The sequence below is a fragment of the Elephas maximus genome, chromosome 3 (genome assembly GCF_024166365.1).
Source record: "Elephas maximus indicus isolate mEleMax1 chromosome 3, mEleMax1 primary haplotype, whole genome shotgun sequence".
NCBI classification, from domain to species: domain Eukaryota; kingdom Metazoa; phylum Chordata; class Mammalia; order Proboscidea; family Elephantidae; genus Elephas; species Elephas maximus.
Window position 1 is genome coordinate 101,337,052 of NC_064821.1, and position 13,268 is coordinate 101,350,319.

At 39.9% G+C, this 13,268-nt stretch overlaps 1 protein-coding gene across 1 annotated transcript in view; it reads right to left on the bottom strand.

Moving 5' to 3' along the window:
• DAB1 (DAB adaptor protein 1) overlaps window positions 1-13,268 on the bottom strand; it is a 474,069-nt gene that overhangs the window by 320,160 nt on the left and 140,641 nt on the right. The window contains exon 2 of the mRNA XM_049879376.1: window positions 11,960-12,162. Coding sequence (XP_049735333.1) covers window positions 11,960-12,026 — 67 coding nt within the window. The 5' untranslated portion in view covers window positions 12,027-12,162. The remainder of the gene's footprint in view (window positions 1-11,959; window positions 12,163-13,268) is intronic.

Below are 13,268 nucleotides of genomic sequence, written 5' to 3' on the forward strand. Positions count from 1 at the left end.
AGTTCGATTCCACTAGCTGCTCCTTGGCAACTCTATGGGGCAGTTCTACTCTGTCTTATAGGGTCGCTATGGGTCAGAATTGATTTGACGGCAACGGGTTAATATAAAACTAAAGAATAAGTAGAGCTAACTTTGAAAAGAGTAAAGAAAAAGTATTCCTGGGAGGAGAAAAGGCAGGTATAAAACACCAAATGTGAAAAAGAACATGGTAGGGTCAGGAAACTGAAATTAATTCAACTGAGTGTCATTATGGGAGAGTGGGGAGAAATGTGACTGGAAAGATAAGACCAGGTCAGACCAGGCAGGGCCTCTTTGAAGCCATGATAAGCACTGTGGACTTTATCCTAAGGGCAGTGGGAGCTATGGTGGGGTTTTAAGCAGGGGTGTGGCATGATCAGATCTTCCCTTTGGTAAGCAGGGTGGAGAATAGCTTAGAGATGGATAAGATTGAAGACCACTTAGGAGGCTACTAGGATGACAAAGGTCACCTGAGCTAGGAGAGGGGCAGCAAGGAGAGAAAGAATGACTAGATTTGCAAGGGGTTTAGGCAATCACATTACTAGGCTGCAGCAATTAATTAATTGAGGATGCTAGAAAGCTCAAAATGTCAAGAATGATGCCCGATTAAATGGTAACTGAGTTTTGAAGGATGATCAGAAATTGGCCAGGTGAATAGGGTGAGATAGATGATCCAAGTAGAGGGAGCAGCACACACAAAATCCCTAAGGTGCATATTCAACATCGCTTAGGCTATGTGGAGGCAAAGGAGAAGAGACAGGGACCAGATCTCAGAAGGCCTGGTGTATCATCCTATGGGGTTTGCTGCTGGGGTTACAGAACAAGTTCAAGTAGGAAAGTGATATGCTGTAGTGTGAAGGAGGGTCTGGAGAAAAGTCTGACTTCGTGCAAGGGAACCAGTTTGAATGAGGTCCTGAACTAAGTCACCAATTAAACCTGACACAAGTGTGCCTACAGAGAATGAGCACATTGAGTGAGGTGTCCTGTAATAAATTCCAGAGCATGTGATCACACTGGGTACAGAAGGCAATTTCCAACACACATCACATGATCTGACAATCAGCCTCACCATAAAGGACTGAACATCCTAACCCAAGAACAGTATTCTCTCCCTCCCAAAATCTTTAACCGAAGAGCATCACTGATCAACCCCAGAGAAATTTATGTCATAGGGTAATTAAATCCTTGATTTTGAACTCCTAAAGCCTGCAAATCACAGTTAGAGTCAGTGGAGAACTATTAGCTCACCAAGATTCAAAACCCTGCCAAGACAGAATGGTGCCATAAATTTTCATGATGTGGCTAATCTGCTTCTATATCTGATCCTCCCCCACTCCTATATACCTCCAAAAGAGTGTAGCCTTTGTAATTTGTTCACATCCCCCCAACCATTCAGCATCAAGCCACAGGGCCAAACACAGATTATATTCAGCAAAAGACAGCACAGGCCTTAGCATTGGGCGGAGGTAGCTGAAGACAAGCCACGTGAACTTGGACAAGTCTCTTGATCTCTCTGAACATTATTTTCTAGTGTTTAATCAGGTGGTGTAAGAGTTGGGCCCATTAGGCACAAGTTACATAAAATGGCTAGCATGCAGGAAGAACACAAAACATGATGGCAAATAATAAACAGAAGTTGTCAAAAATGAAATGGAATGCTTGAAGATCGATATCCTAGGCATTAGTGAGCTGAAATGACTGGTATCGGCCATTTTGAATCAGACAATCATATGGCCGGCTATGTCGAGAATGACAAATTGAAGAGGTACACTGCTACATTCATTGTCAAAAAGAACATTTCAAGATCTATCCTGAAGTAGAAAACTGTCAGTAACACGATAATATCCATACACCAACGAGGAAGACCAGTTAATAGACTATCCAAATTTATGCGACAACCGCTAAGGCCAGAGATGAAGAAACTGAAGATTTTTTACCAACTTCTGCAGTCTGAAATCGAACAGGCATGCAATCAAGATGCATTGATAATTACTGCTGTTTGGACCGCAAAAGTTGGAAACCAAAAAGGATCAGTAGTTGGAAAATATGGCCTTGGTGACAGAAACAACACCAGAGATAGCATGATGATGGAATTTTGAAAGACCAATGACCTTTTCATTAGAAATACCTTTTTCAACAACATAAATGGTTACTATATACGTAGGCCTCACCAGATGGAATACATAGGAATCAAATCAACTACATCTGTGGAAAAAGACAATGGAGAAGCTCAATATCATCAGTCAGAACAAGGCCAGGGGCCAACTGTGGGACACACCATCAATTGCTCCTACCCAAGTTCAAGCTGAAGCTGAAGGAAATTAAAACAAGTCCACGAGAGTGAAAGTACAACCTTGAGTATAACCTACCTGAATTTAGAGACCATCTCAACAACAGATTTGATGCATTGAACACTAATGACCAAAGACCAGATGAGTTGTGGGATGATATTATACATGAAGAAAGCAAAGGGTCGTTAAAAGACAGGAAAGAAAGAAAAGACTAAAATGGATGTAAGAAAATCTGAAACTTGTTCTTGAATGTATAGTAACTAAAGCAAATGGAATAAATGATGAAGTAAGAGAACTGAACAGAAGATTTCAAAGGGCAGCTCGAGAAGACAAAGTATTATAATGAAATATGCAAAGATCTGGAGTTAGAAAACCAAAAGGGAAGAACATGCTTAGCATTTCTCAAGCTGAAAGAACTGAAGAAAAAATGCAAACCCTGAGTAGTAATATTGAAGAATTCTATGGGCAAAATATTGAATGATGCAGGAAGCATCAAAAGAAAATGGAAAGACTACAAATAATCACTGTACCAAAAGAATTGGTCAGTGTTCAACCATTTCAGGAGGTAGTATATAATCAAGAACTGATGGTACTGAAGAAAGAAGTCCAAGCTACACTGAAGACATTTGCAAAAAACAAGGCTCCAGGAATTGATGGAATACCAACTGAGATGTTTCCAAAAAAATGGATGCAATGCTGGAAGACAGCTAGACAGCAACCTGGCCAACCGACAGGAGGAGATTCGTATTTGTGCCCGTTCCAAAGAAAGATGATTCAACAGAATGTGGAAATTATCAAACAATATCATTAACATCATATGCAAAGTGAAATTTTGCTGAAGATAGTTCAAAAATGGTTGTGGCAGTACATCAACAGAGAACTGCCAGAAATTCAAGCTGAATTCAGATGAGGACATCGAACAATGGATATCATGTGATGTGAGATGGATCTTGGCTGAAAGCAGAGAATACCAAAAAGATGTTTACCTGTGTTTTATTGACCATGGAAAGGTATTCGACTGTGTCGATCATAACAAATTGTGGATAACATTGTAAAGAATGTGAATTCTAGGATATTTAATTGTGCTTTGTGCAGAAACTGCACATAGACCAATACGTAGTGGTGCGAACGGAACAAGGTGATACTGTGTGGTTTAACATCAGGAAAGGTGTGCCTCAGGGTAGCATCCTTTCACTATACTTACTCAGTGGGTGTACTGAGCAAATAATCTGAGAAGCTGGGCTACATGAAGAACTCAGCATCAGGACTGGATAAAGGCTCATTAACAACCTGTAATATGCAGATGACACAACCTTGCTTGCTGAAAGTGAAGAGGACTTGAAGCACTTACTGATGAAGATCAAAGACCACAGCCTTCAGTATGGATTACGCCTCAACACAAAGAAAACAAAAATCCTCACAACTAGACTAATAAGCAACATCATGACAAATGAAGAAAACACTGAAGTTGCGAAGGATTTCATTTTCCTTGGATCCGCAATCAACACCCACTGAAGCGAGAGTCAAGAAATCAAATGTCATATTATACTGGGCAAATCTGCTGTAAAAGACCTCTTTAAAGTATTAAAAAGTAAAGATGTCACCTTGAGGACGAAGGTGTACCTGACCCAAGCCAGGGTATTTTTAATTGCCTCATATGCATGTGAAAGCTGGACAACGAATATGGAAGACCAAAGAGCAATAGATGTCTGAATTACAGTGCTGATGAAGAATACTGAATGTACCATGGACTGCCAGAAGATCAAACAAATTTGTCTTGGAAGTACAGTCAGAATGCCCCTTGCAAGTCAGGATGGCAAGACTTCGTCTCACGTACTTTGGACATGTCATCAGGAAGGACCAATCCCTGAAAAAGGACATCATACTTGGTAAAGTAGATGGTCAGTAAAAAATGGAAAGACCCTCAACAAGATGGCCTGACACAGTGGCTACAACAATGAGCTCAATCATGGCAACGATTGTAAGGATGGTGTAGGCCTGGGCAGTGTTTCCTTCTGTTGTATATTAGGGTTGCTATGAGTTGGAACTGATGCAATGACACCAAACAACAATAATAATAAATGTTGACAGGTTGACAACATGGCCCATTTCCTTTGTATTTCCTGTCCATCCTCCCAGTTATTCTTAGAACAACCATCACCTGAAGATGAACTATTAGTTCCACACCTCACTGGCTAATTACTATATGTTCCTCCACCTCTCTTTATGTCCTACAGCACGAAGTGCTGCCTCTCAGTGCAGGTAGGAGAGATAGGGAGCAGAGCGGAAGAGGAAAGTTTCTTTCTATTGATTCTAGGTACAGAGTATTATGCTAGGTGTTTTATATTTGTGAACTCTTGTAATCCTCATAGTAATGCCTTGAGATAAGTAATACTACTATCCTTATTTTACATATGAGGAAACTGAGGCTCAGAAAGATTGAGCAGCCAGCCCAAGATACACAAGTAGAAAATTTCCTCAGCCTGACTCAAAAAGTGTATCTAATTCTAAGCATGGGCTCCTCCCAGTAGTCCTGATTTTAAAGAACAAGGTGTTAACATACAGAGGGGTTAATCTTAAAAAGGTAAGTTGTTTGGAATCTATTGAGTTGAAGGAAAGCTGGCTTGGAAGTCATTCCTGGATCCCAGCCCTGTCTCTTCCTCTGACCAACTGTGTAAGTGTGAGCAAGTCATTTTTCCTGAGACCTCATCTATGAGAACATGGCTCTCCCAAACACCAAATGCTAATTCCTTACAACCTTTTATGCACTTCAACTTCTAGGGTACTTACTCATATTTCAAGGTATACTGATGTTACAAATTGAATTGTGTCCCCTAAAAATGTGTGTTAACTTGGCTAGGCCATGATTCCCAATATTGTGTGGCTGTCCACCATTCAGTGATCTGATGTAATTTTCCTATGTGATATAAATCCTAACCTCTATGATGTTAATGAGGCAGGACACAATCTAAAGGATTAGGCTGTATCTTTAATCAGTCTCTTTTGAGATATAATGGAGATAAGTGAGCAGAGAGGAAAGGGACCTCCTACCACCTAGAAAGAAGAGCTGGGAATGGGGCTCGTCCTTTGGACCCAGGGTCCCTGCACTGAGAAGCTTCTAGACCAGGAGGAGATTGATGACAAGAAACTTCCTCGAGAGCTGACTGAGATTGAAAGCCTTCGTTTGGACTGGCACCCTGAATTCATATTTCTAGCCTCGTAGACTGTGAAAGAATGAATTTCTGTTTGTTACAGCCATCCACTTGTGCTATTTCTATTACGGCAGCACCAGATAACTAAGACAACTGACTTTGAGGGTACTGTGTTATTTGGTGTAGTGATTAAGAGCTCGTCTGCTAACCAAAGGGTCCACAGTTTGAATCCACCAGCTTGTTCCTTGGCAACTCTAGGGGGCAGTTCTACTCTGTCCTATAGGGTCGCTATGAGTTGGAAGCAACCTGACAGCAAAGGGTTTCGTTTTTTGTTTGCGTTATTTGCGTTTATTACAATCAAAAATTCATTTGCTTCTATCAGGAAGGCAGTGAAACAGTTTTAATAAGAATTTTCTTCTTTAGGATAAAAATTAAAAGTATTTAAATTAATAAAAATAAATTTGGAGTAAAACTTAAAATTTTTATCAAAAGTAATAGGTTGAGAATGAATAAAAGAGGTGAAGTAGAAAAACAGCAGATTTCTGCAGGAAAGGATGAGACATATAAAATTGGAAAGTACTCTCCTCAGCATGAAAGGACGGGAGTCAGAATCTCTCCCCCAGAACACTGAGCACAGTCTAGACTAATGGCAGGGGCTGGATATATGTTTTTGGATAACAGAACTAATTAATGAATGCCATGGACAGCACAAACAGTTAAGCACTCAGCTATTACAATTGAAGGTTGACAGTTCAAACCCACTCAGAAGCACCTTGGAAGAAAGGCCTGACAACCTGCTTCTGTGAGATCACAGCCATTAAAAACCCTATGGAGCACAGTTCTACTATGAAACACAAGGGGTTGCCATGAGTCAGAATAGACTCGACAGCAACCGGTTTTTATATATTTATTTTAATTTACTTTAGTTCTTCCATATTTAAAATTTGACCAAGCCAATATTATTTCTACCTCCATTTAGTGGCTAAGAAAGCTGAAACTCAAAGATTGGAAGTAACTTGCATAAAGTTACACAACCAGCAAGTGGTGGGCCCGAGGTCAGAATCCAAATCTGGTGTCCTGGCTGGCCCCAGGCTGCCTTCCCTGCAGGACAAGAACAACAGTGCTAAGCAGTGAAAGAGTAGCTCTCTCCAAACTGTGGGCCTAATAAAAAGATTTTTATTTTTTTAATTAATTTCCCAAGGTCCTTGGGGGCCCAATGGGTTAATGAATATGAGAGCACTTCATAAGCTCTTAAGTGGTAAGCCCATTAAAAGCAAAGGTTATTTTCCAGAGCTAACTGGCCCATCAAGGGATCAGGTCCTGACTATGGCATTACTGAAACCATTCTCTAGCCTGAATAGACGAGACTTTTCTAAGAAATCTCCAGAGCCAGGACTCATACGTGGTTTATCTGACTCCAAGGCACAGTTGTCTGCCAGGTGACCGCCGACTTCGGGATCCCATCAAGGCCTTAACAAAACCAGTTGCCATCGAGTTGATCCCAACTCATGGTGACTCCATGGGTGTCAAAGTAGAACTGTGCTCCGTAGAGTTTACAATGGCTGTGACCTTTTGCAAGTAGACTGCCAGGCCTTTCTTCTGAGGTGCCTGTGGGTAGATTCAAACCACCAACCTTTCAGGTAGTAGCCCAGTGCTTAATCATTTGTGCCACCCAGGGACTCCTCTGATCATTAGCAGAAGTATGATCGTCACCTGTCTTTCTTAAAGACGAGTAAAACAAGATTTTAAGAAGCTAAATAACCTTACTCTGCTTACACAACAGATCAGAAGAAGAGTTAGAATTAAAAGCCAGGACTGCCAGCTCCAAAGTCAGTGCTTGCTCCACTACCATAAGCTGCCAGATAGTGCTGAGTGAAAAACTCCAGGCACTGGCCCCAGAAAAGTCTGCGTCAAACTCATCCTAGGACCCACTCCTCTACCAGAGTCTTCCACTGAGTGTCCTAATGCCGGGATCATAAATAACAAGAATTGTGTCAACTGATTCTCCCCCTTTGATGGCAGGTAACGAACCTGAAAATATACATTTTCTTTCTCCAGCCCTCCATCAAATTCTACTCCTGGAATAGATGTGTTGTGACACAATCCAATAAAAATGAAATGAAGAAAACAACTTTATTTCTCACTACTTCCATCCCTTGTTTGAATTGTGAATACTTTAGTTACATTTCATACACAGCCTGTCTAGACACTCATTTTGTGGTGAAATATGCCTCTGTGCAACTTGTATTTGAAGCTGTATGACTAGCTTTCAACAACTTGCTTAAAGAACAGGGTGGTAGGTTTTGGAGGAAGTCTAAAGGGCCTCTTAACTTTCTTCATGCTGCTTGTCTCAGGATAGATGACCTGTGTTGTCAGGTATTCTTTCTTTTCAGGAAATAAAATATCTGCCCTAACCTAAATCTTGCCAAGTGTAAAAGTTATTCTAGTCTATAATATCAGGTAATAGTATGAGATTGCACTTATGATATAATGTCAAATAACAAAGTAGGATATAAAATTGTACAAATAGGATGATCTCAAACACATATTATTCTAGAAAGAAGGTCCAGAAGGAAATCATTTAGAATGTTAACAGGAGTTACTTTTGTTTGACAGGATCATGCATGTTTATTTTGTCTTTTCTAACTTCCAGTAAAAAGCATGTTTGACTTAAAAAAAAAAAAGTTAAATGAAATTCCTTTAAAAACATGGTACTTCAAGAAAGAGTTCTAAACATTCAGTTTTTCCATCCCTCCAAAAACATTATATAAGGTTATGCAATTTTGACTAAAACCAGACAACAACTGTACAAAGAAAGTTATAAACCAATGTTGCTTATAAATATAGATACCAAACCCCTAAGTAAAATGTCAGCAAATCGAATCTAGCAATGTATAGAAAACAATACATCATTAACAATTAGGGTTTACCCCTGGAATGAAGATTAGAAAGTGTATCAGTGAAATCCACCAAAATATAAGTTAAAAGAGAAAACAAATAGTCATTGCAATAAGTAGAGAAAAAGTATATGATAAAACTCAGCATGCAAATACAGAAGTTTAAAAAAAAAATACCTCTTGGAAAATCATAACTAAAAAAGAATACAAACACACCCAGAGGCATCTCAGAAGACAGGCCTGGAGATCTTCAAAAAGATTGAAAGCCCTAGGGAGCAGTTCTACTCTGCATACATGGGGTTGCCATCAGTCAGAATTGACTAAATGGCAACTTTCAAAAACAACAATAAAGAATCTTTACTAAAAATTTATATATCACATTTAAAGGTAATTTAGAAGCATTTCAATTATTCAGGAACAAGGTAAGGATGCCTACTATCATTAAGCATTGTACTGGCAGGCCTAGCCAATGCAATAAGACAAGAAAAAAAAAATACATATATATATATATATACATGCTTAAAAATTTGAGAGGAAGAGGGAAAACTTATTTTGTACATTATGTTTCCTACACAGAAAACCCAAGAGGGGTTAGAGAAAGAAACAGTAAGATAGTTCAAAAGCATTATATATTCCACAATAAAGGGAAATACATTTTTTATTCTATTTTATTGCATTTTTTTAAAGTTATATTTATTTTGGTCCAGTTAGCAACATTTATTTAATAAAATACTTACTATTCCATAGTCACAACTGAAGAACAAGAAATGAATCAATCCTGCTACCAGCATGTTCTCTCTCTCTTTTTAACGTGCATGATTTTCTGTTGTCCTGCTCCAGCGGAGTACATCAAGGACAAAGATTGTAACTGGATTTAAGCAACATTTTGCATTGTGTGTGCATGTGTGCATGGGTGTATTTCCTCCCTATGGTTTCATCTCTTTCCCTTCCCTTCTTACAGTCGTACAGACAATTGTAAATTCCTGCTGTGGGACAAATGATACATACATTTTAAGAGTCCTCGATTCTAAAACGAGAAGAGAGAAAGCAAGTGATGATGATGACAAAGATTAAGAAGAAGAAAAGGAGGAGGGGGAAGATGAAGAAGAGCAGAGAGACAGAAAATAGGAGAAAGGAGGGGAATGAAGGAAGATGACGGAAGGAAAAAGAGGGAGAGAATGAGGAAGAGAAAGGGGGATGGAAAGAAAAGGAGGAACACAGGTAACATATTGAGCACTGAATATATGCCAGGTACTATACTAATTGCTTCATTTTCCTTATTTCCATTATTTATCTTTATAGTAGGCTTATAAGGTTTGCATGGAATATGTACATTTTATAGAAGAGGAAGACATCCTCAAAGTGTGGAAAAGTAAAGATGTCACTTTGAGGACTAAGGTGCATGTGACCCCAGCCATGGTATTTTGAATCATCTCATATGCACACGAAAGCCTGACAATGAATAAGGAAGACCAAAGAAGAATTGATGCCTTTGCATTATAGCATTGGCAAAGAATACCGAATATACCATGAACGAACAAGTTGGTCTTGGAAGAAGTACAGCTAGAGCGCTCCTTGGAAGCTAGAATGGTGAGACTATCTCACATAGTTTGGACATGTTTTCAAGGGGGACCAATTCCTAAAAAAGGCCATCATGCTTGGTAAGGTAGAGGGTCAGCAAAAAAAAGAAAACCCTCGATGAGAGAGACTGACACAGTAGCTGCAACAATGGGCTCAAAACGTGGCAACAACTGTGAGAATGGTGCAGGACCAGGTGGCGTTTTGTTCTGTTGTAAACAGGGTCTCTGTGAGTTGGAACTGACTTGAAGGCACCTAACAACAACAACAGAACATACTACTCTCATACGTATTGTGCTGATTTTGAGAGCTTCTTAGGATGTGAAGATGATGAAGTCCTAAAAGGGTCACCTTCACACTCCCCAATCCCCAACCAGTGCAATGTCCTGAAAAATTAGGTTCTTGCTTCAGAACACTTCTGATTTTGCATGTTAAAATTAAGAATGAAAAAATAGGTACTAGGATGCAATTTTTAACACATTAAGCATTCAAGAGCACAAGTTTAGTGGAAAGGTTAAATTTGAAGGAAAAATATAACTTGTCAGTTTCCACTGAAAAAGCATTTGAATTCTAGTACATACCAGGCTTTCCAATCAATTTTTTTCTATGCTGCTGTTCTCCCAAGACCTCTTCTTTCACTCACTTGCTTTTCTTCTATTATTCTTAGACCGTGATGCATAAAAAACAAGGTTTATATTAAGTTTTAGGGAATAAAATAGACTGTCTCCGAAATATTTGTGTTTCAAATAAACATCTAAAGCAAAATTTATAGTCCTTCCTGGGTATCCAAGAGTTGCATATGTATTACGTTTATGTCCCTTGGTTCCTATAGAGTGTCAGACAAATGCTATCACAATACATGACTGGGCAGGCACGGCGTGTCTGGTACAAATCACCGTCCATACACAGTAACCAAGGTACCGCTGTTTACAAGCCCACACTGACAGATTCCAGGACCTAAAAGAGAGCTCTAATATCCCTTTCCATGCAGCTAAGAAGAAAGGGGAGCGAAAGAGCTGAAAACCACAGGGAGAAAACATACATACACATGTACTATGCATGCGAAGTACAAAGTGCTTAAAATCTAATTGCAACAGGGCAACAAACCTACTGAAAGCCATGAGATCAAATTCCTCAAAAAAACTGACAAGTGGTAGAATTACTTTATTATCACACTTCACACACCAGCCTTCACTACCAGATGTTTGAACACCTCCTCTGTGTCAAGCATGTTCTAAGTGTTGGGAGTTAAAGGGTGAACAAGAGGTCCAGCTTCAAAGGAGCATACAGTGTAGCTGACAAGTAATAACAGAGGAAATGATTACTAAAGTGAGACACCAGCAAAGGGCTAGTGAAACAAAACAAACACACACATTTAACCCAATTTGGGGGAGTAAGGAAAGGCTCTCCCAGGAGGGTTCACTAAATTCAAACATAAAGAATAGGCAGGAGTCAGCCCAGAAAAAAAGAGAAGAATGATAAGAATAAAAGGATTTTAAGGCTCAGTGAACAGTCCAGTGGATCTCAAGTGTGGTCCCTGGACCAGCAACATCAGCATCACCTGGAACCTGTTAGAAATGCAGATACTCAGACCCCTGCAAGATGCAGAATCAGAACATTTGGGGGTGGGCCCAGAAAGCCGTGCTTTAACAAACCCTCTAGGTGATTCTGGTGCTGCTACAGTTTGAGAACTACTGGTAGTGAACTCCAATAGGCAGACTGCCTGGAGGGTTAAACAGGGTTGGGGGGGAGGCCTCAGGCAGATATGACCGGAAAGATGGACAAAAGGCATATCAGAAAGGGTTCTGTATATTATGAAAAGAACTTTGGATTTTACCCAGAGAAAAAATGCAAAGCCATTAAAATATCGTACTATGAGTACCAAACAAACAAAAACACAAATAATGCTGGTGGCTACTAAAAATATGTCTGTGATCACAGAGATTGTTCTTTATCTTATCCCAGAGATACAGAACTCATTCCTAAACAGAAAAGTAGCCAAAGGGAGAAAACCCAGCCCTACCTTTCTTTTTGGAGTCTTTCTTGGTGCTGGTTTTCACAGCTACTTGAAGTTCTGTCTCAGTTGACATCCTACTAAATCCTTAGTCCACTTCACACAGATCCCGGGCCTTGGCCAGGCTCATGGAGGACTCCTCTCCAAGAGAACGACTCCTCCCTTCAGAAACGACTTCACAAGAGTCTCATTTCATTCACTCCTTTCGAGGGCTGTAAACCAAGAGAAGAGAAATTTCGGATTAATCACCCCTTGAAATTAAGCAGAAATTAGAAGGAAGGGGTGGGGGAGGGAACTAAACCAGCAAAGATACAAAAACAGGGAAACCTTGGTCTCCATGTACAAACTGCTCATATGATTTCAGGAAGTAAATGGCCAGGTTTAATATACAGCAAAGGTGTCCCTGGGTGGCACAAATCGTTAAATGCTCAACTACTAACTGAAAGGTTAGTGGTTCAAACCCACTCAGAGGTTCCTTGGAAGAAAGGATTGGTCATGTTCTTCCAAAAGGTCACAGCCTTGAAACCCTATGGAATAGTTCTACTATGCACTCATGGGGTCACATGAGTTGGAACTGACTTGATGGCAACTTTTTTTTTTTTCCCATACAGCAAAGGAAATGAGGGTCTACCCATAAAACAGTTTCTCAAACCAGGTAACTCAAAATCAAGCAAAACCCAACTCTTCATTTTCCCTGCTTCTTATTTTCAAGCACTAGATGTCACTCAGAAAATATAGCAAAGGCATATTTTCTGACCAGCCCTGTGGAGACATTTCCAACAGCAGGGCCCCCATCCATCTGCCAAGCTTGATCAGGGCCTTGGCAGCTAAAGCAGATCATAGGGAAGTGACCTGTGGTCTGTCCCCCACTGGCAGGCATCAGAGGGGACGTGGAGTTGACATACAATTGGGCTCCAAGGATAAGGTGACAAATGGGGGCTGAGAAACTTTGCAGCAAGCCAATTTTTATGTCAGCTTTCCCCCCAGCTATAAAAGCAGACAAGCATTTAATGTACGGAGAGAAAAAAGAAACAGGCAGACACACATTTCATTCATTCATTCTTTAATAAATATGCATTGCACACTACTAGGTACTATTAAGTCCAGACACTATGCTAAAAAGAGAATAAGAATAATAATGATAACACAACCACTTCAATTACAGCGAGTATTTACTATGCACTCACTATACGCTACGCCCTCAGCTACTGCTTCACGTACGTTTCCCTTCTCAGTCTCATTTGAATTGAATGAATGTATTCCTGTGTCAAGTCAGTCCCAGAGACTATCTTATAGTTTTATCTGAGAGTTCAGATGA